The 13012-nt window shown below is 40.0% G+C and overlaps 1 protein-coding gene across 4 annotated transcripts in view; it reads left to right on the top strand.

The window, feature by feature from the left end:
• DOCK10 (dedicator of cytokinesis 10) overlaps window positions 1-13012 on the top strand; it is a 260353-nt gene that overhangs the window by 157616 nt on the left and 89725 nt on the right. For all 4 annotated transcript variants that reach the window (XM_045775338.2, XM_087863926.1, XM_045775336.2 and 1 more), the window contains exons 8-11: window positions 4076-4259; window positions 5542-5627; window positions 5902-5985; window positions 6109-6264. In XM_045775338.2, coding sequence (XP_045631294.1) covers window positions 4076-4259; window positions 5542-5627; window positions 5902-5985; window positions 6109-6264 — 510 coding nt within the window. The remainder of the gene's footprint in view (window positions 1-4075; window positions 4260-5541; window positions 5628-5901; window positions 5986-6108; window positions 6265-13012) is intronic.

Genomic DNA, 13012 nt, shown 5'->3' with positions numbered 1-13012 from the left:
CACAATGGAGTATTTTGTTTGGGTAACTTCCTCTGACATTTGGTTCTCCATTGGCTTTGGTGGCTCTTTTGGAGTATCTATTCCGGAACCTTTCCCGATGAATATTGCAGAAACAGACCGGTGTGCTACCACTCATGAGACACATCAGATGGTCTTAGGGCATATTTGCAATTTCCTGTTCTTTCTGAAGCCGTGTAAATGGACTGTGGTGGGCTGGAGTAGACAAAGTATTTGCATCTGCCACAAAGGACACTGTTTTCAGGGAAACAGGAAAATTGGGGGAACAACAAAAAAATATGACTATTTCTTGATTACCACTGTAATGACGTAACAATTGCATTTTGAAATATTAAAATGTCTCATGGATTTTTCTATTTTTGTCCTTTCTTTTTTGTTATTTTATATGCCATTATCTTAGAGATCACAGAGTGAGGTAGAAAACCACTTAGGGCATCGTAATCTTTCCCAGCGTAAGCTTGTCTACACTGCAAGTAAGTAGTTTGATGTTGTTCCAATAGAAAAAGATGATTTGGTTTTTGAGAAGCTGCAAATGGAGTATTTATTTCACTGATAAATACCCCTTTTTGAGAAACAAGGGCTTGTTAGACTTTGCTCGTATTTTTACAAAATATTTTTTAAAATATTGTTGAAGTCAGCAACCACATTCAATTCATTGCCATTTAGAAAATCAAGTTTTGTCCATGTTTTGTCATGTTTTCTATCTAGAATTCTTTTAGTTCCTTGTCATCTGCATTTGAAAGCAGGTTGCAGCTAGATCCACTTTTAATTAATTTAATTAATATAAACATTTTACATAGTTTTGCATCTCCCTGTCCATATTACTTACGGCATGAGATTAATTAAGCAGATTCTTTCATTTGTTTGTTTTCAAGACAGCGCTGAGATCTGTTTGCATTTTGCTGTACTCAGATACTTAGCAATATTCTAACCAAAGCTATGCCCTGAACTCTGAGCATTTCGAGTTCTTTCCTCTGTGTCTGTTTCTGTTCCTGTTGTTTTGTAAAGGAAAACTGTGTCTCCTTGTATACCTGCTCTCCGCCAAGTTCTCTTTGCCCTTAGACCCTCTGTGTCAGTGCAAGATACACTGGCTTTATGGACCTCCTTCATCAGAACCCCAAAGGGAGTCTGCCCACACCTCCTGCAGAGATCAGAGCTTCTAAGAATTTGCATTCTTAAAGAATCTGTCTAGCTGTTTGCTTTTTGCACACTAAACTTTGGGGCCATAGCTGCCTTTCTGGCACCCCCCACTGTGTTTATACTACAGCCAAAATGGTCTCAAAATGCAGCTCTGGCCTTTTATTAGTCAATGTCCGTCTGTCCTCTGTTCTCATAGAACCCACAGGTCCTGGGAGAATAGTGGTATTCTCATGTTGCAGTAGAATTCCCATCCGCAAGATTTTTTATACCTCCATTTTATGCCTCACCTTCAACATGTTGGCATATCTTCCAATTTCACATTTGTCTGATTCACTGATTAATGCCTGTCTCCCCTGTTCTGGCAGGGCAGAGACTGTGTCTGTTTTTGCCCAGCACAACACATGAACATAATAGACACCACTTTATGAATGAATGCTGTCACTGCGCTGAGCACTGAGGATAACCAGCCAGCCTCTGCCCTTCTCCAGCTCATAGACTATGAAAAGAGCCAGCCAGTGAGTGAGTCATTAAACGGCAAAGAAATAATAATACTTGACAATAATACAAAAGTATGGGCTGGAGCCAAGAGCTTGTCCTTGGAAGAATCTAGAAAGTGGAATTGAAGCTATGAAGTTCGACAGTGAGAATCACTGCTATTTTTTTAGCTCATTCTTTCTCCTTCAGTGCCTGAATTTTATTTTTTCTTGAAGCGTATGTGTTCCCCCTGTTTATTCTCGGCACTGAGAGTATGCATGACATCCCAGGCCATGACCATCCCTTTGGTATGGGACTGTGCCAAAGAGGGGGCAAGGAAGGAGAAGAGCATCTTTGCTCCTGGGTGACCTCAGTGGGTGTTAGAGCACATAGAGGTCATTTCCCTTCTCAGCCACTTGCTACCTGCGGAATCCCAAACACATTTTAATTTATCTCCCCAAGCCTCCATGTCATTATATGTTAAATGGAATAACACAATTTGTCTCACAGAGTTGTTATGGGATTAAGTGGAATAATGGCTGTGGATGCTCAGCATGGTACCTGGCTTCCAGATGACAAGTGTTTAGTAAGTGTCGTATTTGTGGTGTAATCATGATACTGTGGAAGTGGAAAGGAACAAGCTATTTTAGGATAGTCTCTGAGAACATCACAAAGAAGATATTAACAGGAGGATATTAAAAATTATTTTTTTCTTGCCGCCAAGAATAGCAATCCCATTGTCAAAAAGAATTTCATACTTCGGTATTTAGCCACAATCTCACACTATAGTGATACTCTCATCTTACAGTTCTTTTCCTATTTATATTTTACTTGGTTATCTTAAGTACATAGGCTTCGCTCAGTTATAATTGGGTGCCCTGATGGCTTCCTAGCAGTACGGGTAAGAGTTGATTACCTGTATCAGAGCTACCCGAGAGTGAATTAGAGATGGAATATAAAAGTGTTCTAATAATTTGCTCTTGCATTGCCTCCGCTCGCAGTGGGCTTCTCCCCTATTGGAATAGTTGACTCTTTTGATGGATTTCAACTTGGATATCCCTTCCATGGAAGGCCAGTCTGAAGTCGCTACTCAGACCCTGAGTCCATATTCATTCTCTGCACAGCACAAAATCTCTGTTTTCCAGTAGTTTGTTTATTCCTTCAGTCTTTTGTTCATTCACTATTCCCTACAAATGTCAGTTCCCTAAGAATAGGAACCAAACCTATTCCCTTATAAAAGGTGACTGTTTTGAACCCACTGGTCCTGAGCCCATCTGTGCACAGTGCAGGGCATAATGGTGAGCAGAACAGGCCCAGTCCTCCTAGAGGCGGCCATGAGGGAGACACATGTTGGTCAAAGCAAACAAATGAAAATGAATAAGTATATCATTTCAAATTGTGGTAAGTGCCCTGAAAGACAAGAACCTTGTCCTAATTGAGGAATTGGGGAAGGTTTACTTGAGCAAGTATAACTTCAGTTGAGATCTGAACAGTGACGACGAGTCCCCTAAGTAGATGGGGGCAAACATGGTGCTGATTGTGTGCAAGCAAGTGCTTGGGGGAGGGGCCACTTTAGGCCTTGTGACAGCAACACAGCTTGTGATGGGAGCACATTCAGGAATGAGAGCAAAGTCTTATGGGTTTGATCCAAAAGGCAAAGAAGAGATGTGAGGTTAGAGAAAAATCTGGAGGTTGATGGAAAAGCCAGAGCCACAGAAAGGAATGGGGTGCCCTTCCATGTGGATGTAATGTTCTTTAAAGCCATTGGACCAGATGAGAGAGAAAGGAGTCTAAGGCAGAGCCAAGGTTAGCATTAGAGGTCACCAGGATAAGGAAGAGCCAGTAGAGATGACTGAAAAGTGGTGGCCAGTGAAGAAGAAAGAAAACCAGAATCGAGTGTGATCATGGAAACCAGACACAGATGGATTTCACGAAGGAGGAAGTGGCCACCATGTTAATTCTACTGAAAAGTCAAGGAAGAAACAAAGAAGAAAACGTCCCTTGGATAATAGAGCAGCATAGAGTTTGTTAGTGACCATGACAAGTGTTGCCCTGGGGTGTGACAGGGCCAGAAGTCCAACTGGAGTGACTAGTGGACAGAACGCAGGTTGAGAAAGTGAAGGTAGCGACTCAAATGAACTCTCTGAAGAAGTTTAGAGTATATTCGCACAGGTACCTGAAGACGAAATCTTTGAGCCACCATGCTCCTCCAATCAACAAAAACCTACACAAAATATCAATTCGTACAAAAAGCCTTGAAAGAAACCAAGCAGAACAATTCATACCCATCCAAAGTTTTCTCTTGTTCAGACCGATCTTTATGTTACTCTCCTGTATGGAAACACTTTGGGAGTGCAAGCAACACCATAGAAAATGTCTCAAGCTCTCTAAGACTTATTATTTGATGGGTTTTTTTCTTTCATTCATTCTTTTTATACCCCAGAATAACAGACTAAGAAAATACGCCTTTGAATTGAAAATGAATGACCTAACCTACTTTGTGCTGGCGGCGGAAACAGAGTCAGATATGGATGAATGGATCCACACCCTCAACCGCATCCTGCAGATCAGTCCCGAGGGGCCCTCCCAGGGGAGGAGGAGCACGGAGCTGGCAGATCTGGGGCTGGGTGAGAGCATGCACGCCCACTTCCCTTCCTTTGCCAAGTGTGACCTCTGTACTGGGTCCATTTAAACTCCTAGTAACTATGGTAGCTGCCAGGTCTGGCTCATCCATCCCTGAGCTATTTGCTCCAGAAAATCACCCCTGAATCTTGACTTTCACTGAACAGTGAGGGTTGCCATACATAGGTGTGATTTTGAGTTTACTGGCAATGATTTGAGGATGGAAGTCATTTGTCAGCAGTACTAAAAATGTACCCATGTCGGATGGGAGGTTACCTTAGATGGGGTAGTTGTGTTTCATAGCCTTTCATTTAATTTAATTAATTAAGATGGCATTATATAAAGAAAAATATGCATTACTTCCTTGTAGTTGAAAGATTACCTTTCAAAAAAAGAGGAAGGAAGATATCTTTCATGTATGCTTTCTGGCCATACTGAGATCAGCTTATACGTGAAAGTTCCATAAATTTTGCACAATATTCAAGATCATTATAAGATAAACAATTTTCCTTTTTCCCATCCTTATTACCTCATAAGATTCTAATTCATTCTAGGCAAAGAGAAGAGAGCAGGAGGGGAAAGGACAGGTGATGAGAAAGGTAGAAAAACAGGTCTATAACCATGACATAGACATGTGACATGTGAAAGATGTTCAGAGTTGGTGGCCCCTCCCAAAGGAAAACTATTTTAAGACCTTTTACCCAGCACCATGGGACATTAGAAACCAGAGTCTCTAAATTCTAGTAGTCCAAATATCATATGCCATCAAGTGAAAGAGGCATGGGGTCACGAGGAAGAAAACTGTGGTTGACTTAACTACCATACACCGTGGTAGGTGTTTTACATTCATGACCTACTTAATAATGATCAACGTGAACATTAATGTTTACAGAGTTTTAGAGAGTTTAACTAACTGAAGCTAGAGTGCGCGTTTGAAATTGATGGCCCGAGAGTCAGAATTATCAAAAATATATTCACTTGTAAGAAAACTTTAGTATGCGTTGATGAATTAAGTCATGACGACCCCAGGTATAAAGGTAGTATTAGAAGGGTCAAGAGTTCTTATGAGCTCAGGATGGTGTCATGGATGGAATCCCAAAATGACCATTAGGAGGTCTGATTTCCAGGCCCAGGTCTTGTAACAATGTGGAGTCCTAGAACCAGGGTACAATGAGTGTATCTACTCACCAATATCCACCCTGCATCCATTTTTGATATGTCACAGCCTAGAGAAATGTGTGATTTCTAAGTATTTCTTAGTAATCTCTCTTGGTGTATCTTTTCAAGATCCGCTGGATAATTCTATGACTTGTGAATGCACGCCAGAGGAAACAGAGTCTTCAGAGAACAGCCTACACCCAGACTTCACAAAAGTAATAAAGCTGACATTTTGCTATGCAAATAAATTTGAATTACTTATTAGTTATTGCTTTCATGGAAAAGATGGAAATGCTGTATTTTAAGATTTAGACTAAGATAAACAGCACTTAAAAATAAAAGCATGTTTGGATAAGATTTGCTGAGTGTTCATGGAGGATATTAAAGCAGTGATAATACTAAGGAGCAACTTCTTGGCCATATGGATGGGGCCGGGCTGTAAGTATCTGGAAACTTCGCTACCAAGAGCTAACACAGTTTTCTCTGTAGTACCTCACAGAAACTGAAGAGACTGTCAAAACAACTCGAAATATGGAGAGGCTAAATCTGTTCTCGCTGGATCCAGACATAGATGTAAGTTGGAATTCTTTCTAAGCAGACGTGAACTTGATCCACACAATTGCGGTTTATGATTTAAAATTCCTTTTTTTAGGATGGGTGTTTGTTGAGAAAGGCTTTCAATGTTTTTTTTTTTAGACCTTGAAACTTCAGAAAAAGGACCTTTTAGAACTCGACTCTGTGATCAAACCGTTTGAAGAAAAAGCTGCCAAGAGAATCATAATCATTTGTAAAGCTCTCAACTTAAATCTTCAGGGATGTGTTACGGAGAATGAGAATGATCCGATAACGAATGTAAGTTTCCCTCTGTTATATCCTGTACAGATCAGCCAACACCACACCCCCTGCTGGCCAAAATCTTTTCTATTGATGATCATTCCAGGCACTGAGTTCACACCCTCTAGTCTCCGAGGGAGTATGAATGACAGCATTTTCCACATCACAAAAATGCACAATTCTGAAGTGGAATGGTGAATATATTGCCATAAAATGTTCCTCTTACCTTAAAGAAGAAGCATCAAAGGGGCTCTATTCTAGGGTCCTTTCCATTAAATCACGCAGTGGTTCACAGTTTCCTGAGATATGGTTTGTGTCTTATTGATGGTACTTATTGATGGTATTGATGGCTTTTAAATCAAGTTTCTTATTTTAGTATTTATATGTTTATTTGAATGTACATTAAAGACTAGGTTTTTTAAAAATTTTTTATTATGTTGTGTTAGTCATCATACAGTACATCATCAATTTTTGATGTAGTGTTCCATGATTCATTGTTTGCCCGTAACACCCAGTGCTCCATGCAATACGTGCCCTCCTTAATACCCATCACCAGCCTATCCCCATCCTTCACCTCCCTCCCCTCTGAAGCCCTCAGTTTGTTTCCCAGAGTCCATAGTCTCTCGTGGTTCATTCCTGCTTCTGTTTACCCCTCCTTCATTCTTCCTTTCCTTCTCCTCCTACCTATCTTCCTGCTGTTTCTTATGTTCCATAAATGAGTGAAACCATATGATAATTATCTTTCTCTGCTTGACTTGTTTCACTTAGCATAATCTCGTCCAGTCCCATCCATGTTGCTGCAAATGTTGGGTAATCGTTCTTTCTGATGGCTGAGTAATATTCCATTGTATATATGGACCACAACTTCTTAATCCAGTCATCTGTTGAAGGGCATCTCAGCTCCTTCCACAATTTAGCTATTATGGACAATGCTGCTATGAACATTGGGGTGCATATGGCCCTTCTCTTCACTACGTCTGTATCTTTGGGGTAAACACCCAGTAGTGCAATGGCTGGGTCATAGGGTAGCTCTATTTTTAACTTTTTGAGGTACCTTCACACTGTTTTCCAAAGTGGCTATACCAACTAGCATTCCCACCAACAATGTAAGAGGGTTCCCCTTTCTCCACATCCTCTCCAACATTTGTTGTTTCTTGCCTTGTCCATTTTTGCCATTCTAACTGGTGTAAGGTGATATCTCAGTGTGCTTTTGATTTGAATTTCCCTGATGGCTAATGATTTTGAACATTTTTCCATGTGTCTGTTAGCCATTTGTATGTCTTCATTGGAAAAGTGTCTGTTCACATCTTCTGCCCATTTTTGGTTTGATTATTTGTTTCTTGTGTATTGAGTTTGAGAAGTTCTTTGTAGATCTTGGATACAAGTCTTTTATCTGTAGTGACATTTGCAAATATCTTCTCCCATTATGTGGGCTACCTCTTTGTTTTGTTGACTGTTTCCTTGGCTGTGCAGAAACTTTTTATCTTGATGAAGTCCCACAAGTTCATTTTTTCTTTTGTTTCTCTTGCCTTTGGAGATGTGTCATGAAAGAAATTGCTGTGGCTGATGTCAAAGAGGTTACAGCCTATGTTCTCCTCTATGATTTTGATGGATTCCTGTCTCACATCGAGGTCTTTCATCCATATGGAGTTTATCTTTGTGTATGGTGTAAGAGAGTGGTCAAGTTTCATTCTTTTGCATATAGCTGTCCAATTTTCCCAGCACCATTTATTGAAGAGACTGTCTTTTTTCCACTGGGTGTTTTTTCCTGCTTTGTCAAAGATTAGTTGACCATAGAGCCAAGGGTCCATTTCTGGAGTCTCTATTCTGTTCCGTTGGTCTATGTGTTTATTTTTGTGCCAGTACCATGCTGTCTTGATGATCACAGCTTTGTAGTATAGCTTGAAATCAGGCAATGTGATGCCCCCAGCTTTGTTTTTCCTTCTCAACATTTCCTTGGAGATTCGGGGTCTTTTCTGGTTCCACACAAATTTTAGGATCGTTTGTTTCAGCTCTTTGAAAAATGTCATTGGTATTTTGATAGGGATGGCATTGAAAGTGTAGATTGCTCTAGGTAGCACAGACATTTTAACTATGTTTATTCTTCCGATCCATGAGCATGGAATGTTTTTCCATCTTTTTGTGTCTTCTTCAATGTCTTTCATCAGTGTTCTGTAGTTTCTAGAATATAGATCCTTTACATCTCTGGTTAATTCTGAGATATTGTATGATTTTTGGTGTTATTGTAAATGGAATCAATTCCCTAATTTCTCTTTCTTCAGTCTCGTTGTTTGTGTATAGAAATGCAACTGATTTCTGAGCATTTATTTTGTATCCTGCCACATTACTGAATTGTTCTTTGAGTTTTAGTAACTGGGGGTGGAGTCTTTTGGGTTTTCCATATAGAGTATCATGTCATCTGCAAAGAGAGAGAGTTTGACTTCTTCTTTGCTGATTTGAATACCTTTTATTCCTTTTTGTTGTCTGATTGCTGTTACAAGGACTTCTAGTACTATGTTGAACAGTTATGGTGAGAGTGGGCATCCTTGTTGTGTTCCTGATCTTAAGGGAAAGGCTTCCAGCTTTTCCCCATTGAGAATGATATTCGCTGTAGGCTTTTGATGAAATTGAGGAATGTACCCTCTATCCCTATACTCTGAAGGGTTTTAATCAGGAAAGGATGCTGTATTTTGTCAAATGCTTTTTCTGCATCAATTGAAAGGATCATATGGTTTTTGCCTCTTCTCTTGTTAATGTGATCTATCACACTGATTGATTTGCGAATGTTGAACCACCCTTGCATCCCAGGGATGAATCCCACTTGGTCGTGATGGATAATCTTTTTAACGTACTGTTGGATCCTATTAGCTAGGATCTTGTTGAGAATTTTGGCATCCATATTCATCAGGGATATCGGTCTGTAATTCTCCTTTTTGATGGAGTCTTTACCTGGTTTGGGGATCAAGGTAATACTGGCCTCATAGAATGAGTTTGGTAGTTTTCCTTCTGTTTCTATTTTTTGAAACAGCTTCAGGAGAATAGGTATTATTTCTTCTTTGATTGTTTGGTAGAATTCCCCAGGGAATCCGTCAGGCCCTGGACTCTTGTTTTTGGGGAGGTTTTTGATCACTGCTCAATCTCTTCATAATTAATCGGTCTGTTTAAATAATCAATTTCTTCCTGCTTCAGACTTGGTAGTTTATAGGTTTCCAGGAAGGCATCCATTTCTTCCAGGTTGTTTAATTTATTGGCATATAGCTGTTGATAATAGATTCTAATGATTGTTTCTCTTTCCTTGGTGTTGGTTGTGATCCCTCCCCTTTCATTCATCATTTTATTAATTTGGGTCCTTTAACTATTCTTTTGAATAAGTCTGGCCAGTGGCTTATCGATCTTATTTATCATTAAAGACTAGTTTAAACCAACAAGGTAACGTGGTGATTTCATAGCCATTACTGCTGAACACCAGGCCACATAGTGAATCAAGTAAAAAATATTAGATAAACCTTAAGTAATAGTAGAGATGGTACATGGAAATGGGAGGAAAAAGGTGCTTCATTGATATTTGGGAACCACCACAGTGCTCATTATATCAACACAGATTCCTTTTCCTACTAAGTGAGCTGTCTTGAGAGTTCTGAGGAGTCTAGGGGACAGTTCTATACCAGTCGTAGCTGTATTTGTGGGAAGGGGGCATTTTGTGAGCATAAACATTATTAAAAGTTGAACTATAAAGAAGAAAATTGGCGCACCTGGGTGGCTCAGTCGGTTAAGTGTCTGATCCTTGGTTTCAGCTCAGGTTGTGATCTCAGGGTCATGATCTCAAGGTCATGAGATGGAGCCCCGCATCAGGCTCCACACTCAGCAAGAGGTCTGCTTAGGGATTCGCTCCTTCTCCCTCTGCCCCTGCCCCTGCTCACATGCACGTGTTCTTTCTCTTGCTCTCTCTCTCAAATAAATAAATAAATCTTAAAAAAAGAAGAAGAAAATAAAAATCACACTTAATCCTACCATCAGTAAAAATCAGTGCTATTTATTGGCATGTTCCCTTTCATCATTTTTTAATGCATTCCACTCTAATTTTTAATAAATCATCCCTTACGTGTCGTCTTTTGCCTTAAGGAAGAAAACGTATTTCTAGATCCATGATATAAGCTACATTTGCTTTTAGAAGACAGAACAGTAATAAGGGTTCTTTACAAACTGAGCACACGCAATCCCGTGCACATCTCTGTGATATAGGAGGCTTGTTAGTTGTGACAGTGAGTGGCAGGCAGGAAGGATAGGACTCTTCCAGAAGACTTTTCATACCTCCTGCCCTTGGGTCTGTAGGCGCCACACCAATCCTCTGAGCCCCCTTTCCCCTGTAGTAGCGGGATAATGGTACATGCTGTGGACCTCAGATTTAGTGAGGAGAACCAAAGGACCTGTGCCTCTCTTGTGTCAGAATGCCTGACCTTCTCCTCAACGAGTCCTGCCATGCTGGGCAAGTGGCTTGCCCTCACCCTCCTCTTCTGTAAACAGGATAGTAATAGCAGTAACTATTTCAAATGATTATTGTGAGAATTAAATGAAGTAACATATGGAAAGAACTTAGATAATGCTTGGTGCACAGTAAGCAATGATTACCTACTAACTGTTATTTCAATATGTGGGAAATGACTTAAAAATTTGTGACTACTATGCAGCCAATGTATTGGTGTTTGCAGTGTTGCGTGTGAGAATCTTGTTGACAAGTAAGCTAAAATCAAAAGGTGTCACCAGTAAGAATCTTCCCCCAGCATGAAACTTTCTCCTATTTTATAACTGTAATCGTGCACTAGGTGTGTGAGTAAGTATGATCATGCTGGAGGTCACGTTTATTCATTTCTCAGCCAATACTTAATCAGTGCACCTCCGGGAGCCAAACTTGTTCTAGGTACTGGGGGAACAGTGGGGAATAAGATAACAAGCCCCCTGCCCTCTTGAAGTTTGAGTCTCTTTGGAAAGAACAAAGAGTACATTAAAAAAAAAAAAAAAAGACAAGTAAATTAACACAATAATCACGCCTTGTTCACAATTCTTTAAAATGAGTCCGTATGACAGATGTGATACAGAGGAACTGGGAGACTGGTTCTTCTGGGTGGGGTGGTCATAGGAGGCCTCTCTCAGGAGGTGACAGTTGAATAGAGACCTAAAGGGGGAGAAGGATAAAAGGTCAGGTCAAGGGAAAATATTCTAGGCAGAAGAAAGAGCAGGTGGGACTACCCCAAAACAACTAAGTCTTAGCAAGTTCTAGAAACAGGAAGCAGGTATGGAGGGGAAGGGCAGACCTAGACAATATGGGAGGAACAGTACGAGGTAAAATAATGTAAGGTACAGGCTGCAGTAAAGAGTTTGGATTTTTCCTGAGTGGAGGAGTGATTTAAAACACTTTCAAATGGTGTGGTTCAATTTCTGTTTTTTGAAGATCCCATCAGGGAAAAAAAAAATGGATTGGAGGAAACAAGAGTTGACCAGGGAGAGTAGATAGGAGGCTACCATCATAGTTCATTGCACTGTTTAGACTAGGACAGGCAAGGAAGAAGGAGAGAAATGAATGGATTTGACTGATGTTGGGTGAATTGAATGGACAGGTTTCTCTGATCCATTGGATATACAGGATAAGGGGAGGGAATATTTCAAGGATGAGTCTCTGGTTTTTGCTTTGAACACTTCTCTGCATGACGGTGCCATTTACTAAGAATACAAGACTAGATGAAGAGCAGATTTGGGGGATATCGGCCAAGAATTCTATTATGGGCATGTTAAGTTCGATAGGCCTACTAGATATCCAGAGATGTCCACTGGGCAGATTCCGATACAAGTCTGGAACTTGAGGGTGTGGCAGTGAATGAGACATAAACTTAGAAGTCTGGGCCCGACGGTGACCTGGAGGGACATATTTGGGAATTTCTGTATGCATAGAAAAAGGAACAGAAAACAAATATTCGACAGATGAATAGAGGAGTGACCCAAGACGTATAAGAAGGTATGGCCATTGAAATAGAGATAAACCAGAAAAGAGTGGGTCCTAATGCCAAGAAAGAATGTGTCAGCTGTGTGGAATGGGCTGAGGAGCTGAGAGCAACAGCAAGCCAGAGAAGAGCCCAGCAGCTGTGGCCACATGGAGAATGCGGGGGACTATAGCAAGAGAAATTTCCATGGAGCAAAAGGGTTAGGAGGAGCGATCAGAACATACTTTCATTCAGGATTAAAATTTTAAAAACAAAAGAAAACAAAACAGAAAAGACTAGAAACTTGCTTCTTGAAACTGCTTGGATATATCAAGGAAATGTAACCCAAATCCTACTGGCACTTAACCATCCTGTTAAATAAAAATAATTTTTTTTCTTTTTTCTTTTTTTTTCTTTTCTTTTCTTTATTTTTTATTTTTTATCTATTTTTTTTTTTGACTAGACACAACCTTAAGTGTGATTAAAAAATCCAGTTTAGAAACTAAAACTCAAAAGATAATAGGCTTTTCTGTCCAGTGCGGGGCAAATGACTCCTTCCACATGGATTCCTTTCTTTGTAATAAAAGTCATATTCAGAAGTTTAATGTTTGTATTTGGGCCAGTCTCACCAAGCATGAGAACATGCCCAAGTTCAGAACCCAGCGTCCGTATGCCCGTGTATGTCTGAAAATTCACAGGGACAAGTTGATTTGAGGTGCTTTAAATGCCCATATTGTTTTTAATTTATTTTAAATTAAAAAAAATAGAAAAAGACTTTGAAAAATAATTCA

This window comes from Ursus americanus, chromosome 1 (genome assembly GCF_024610735.1).
Source record: "Ursus americanus isolate L20-20 chromosome 1, mUrsAme1.1.p, whole genome shotgun sequence".
Classification (NCBI taxonomy): domain Eukaryota; kingdom Metazoa; phylum Chordata; class Mammalia; order Carnivora; family Ursidae; genus Ursus; species Ursus americanus.
The sequence above is the reverse complement of the archived record's forward strand: the minus strand, read 5'-3'. Positions and strand labels throughout refer to the sequence as shown.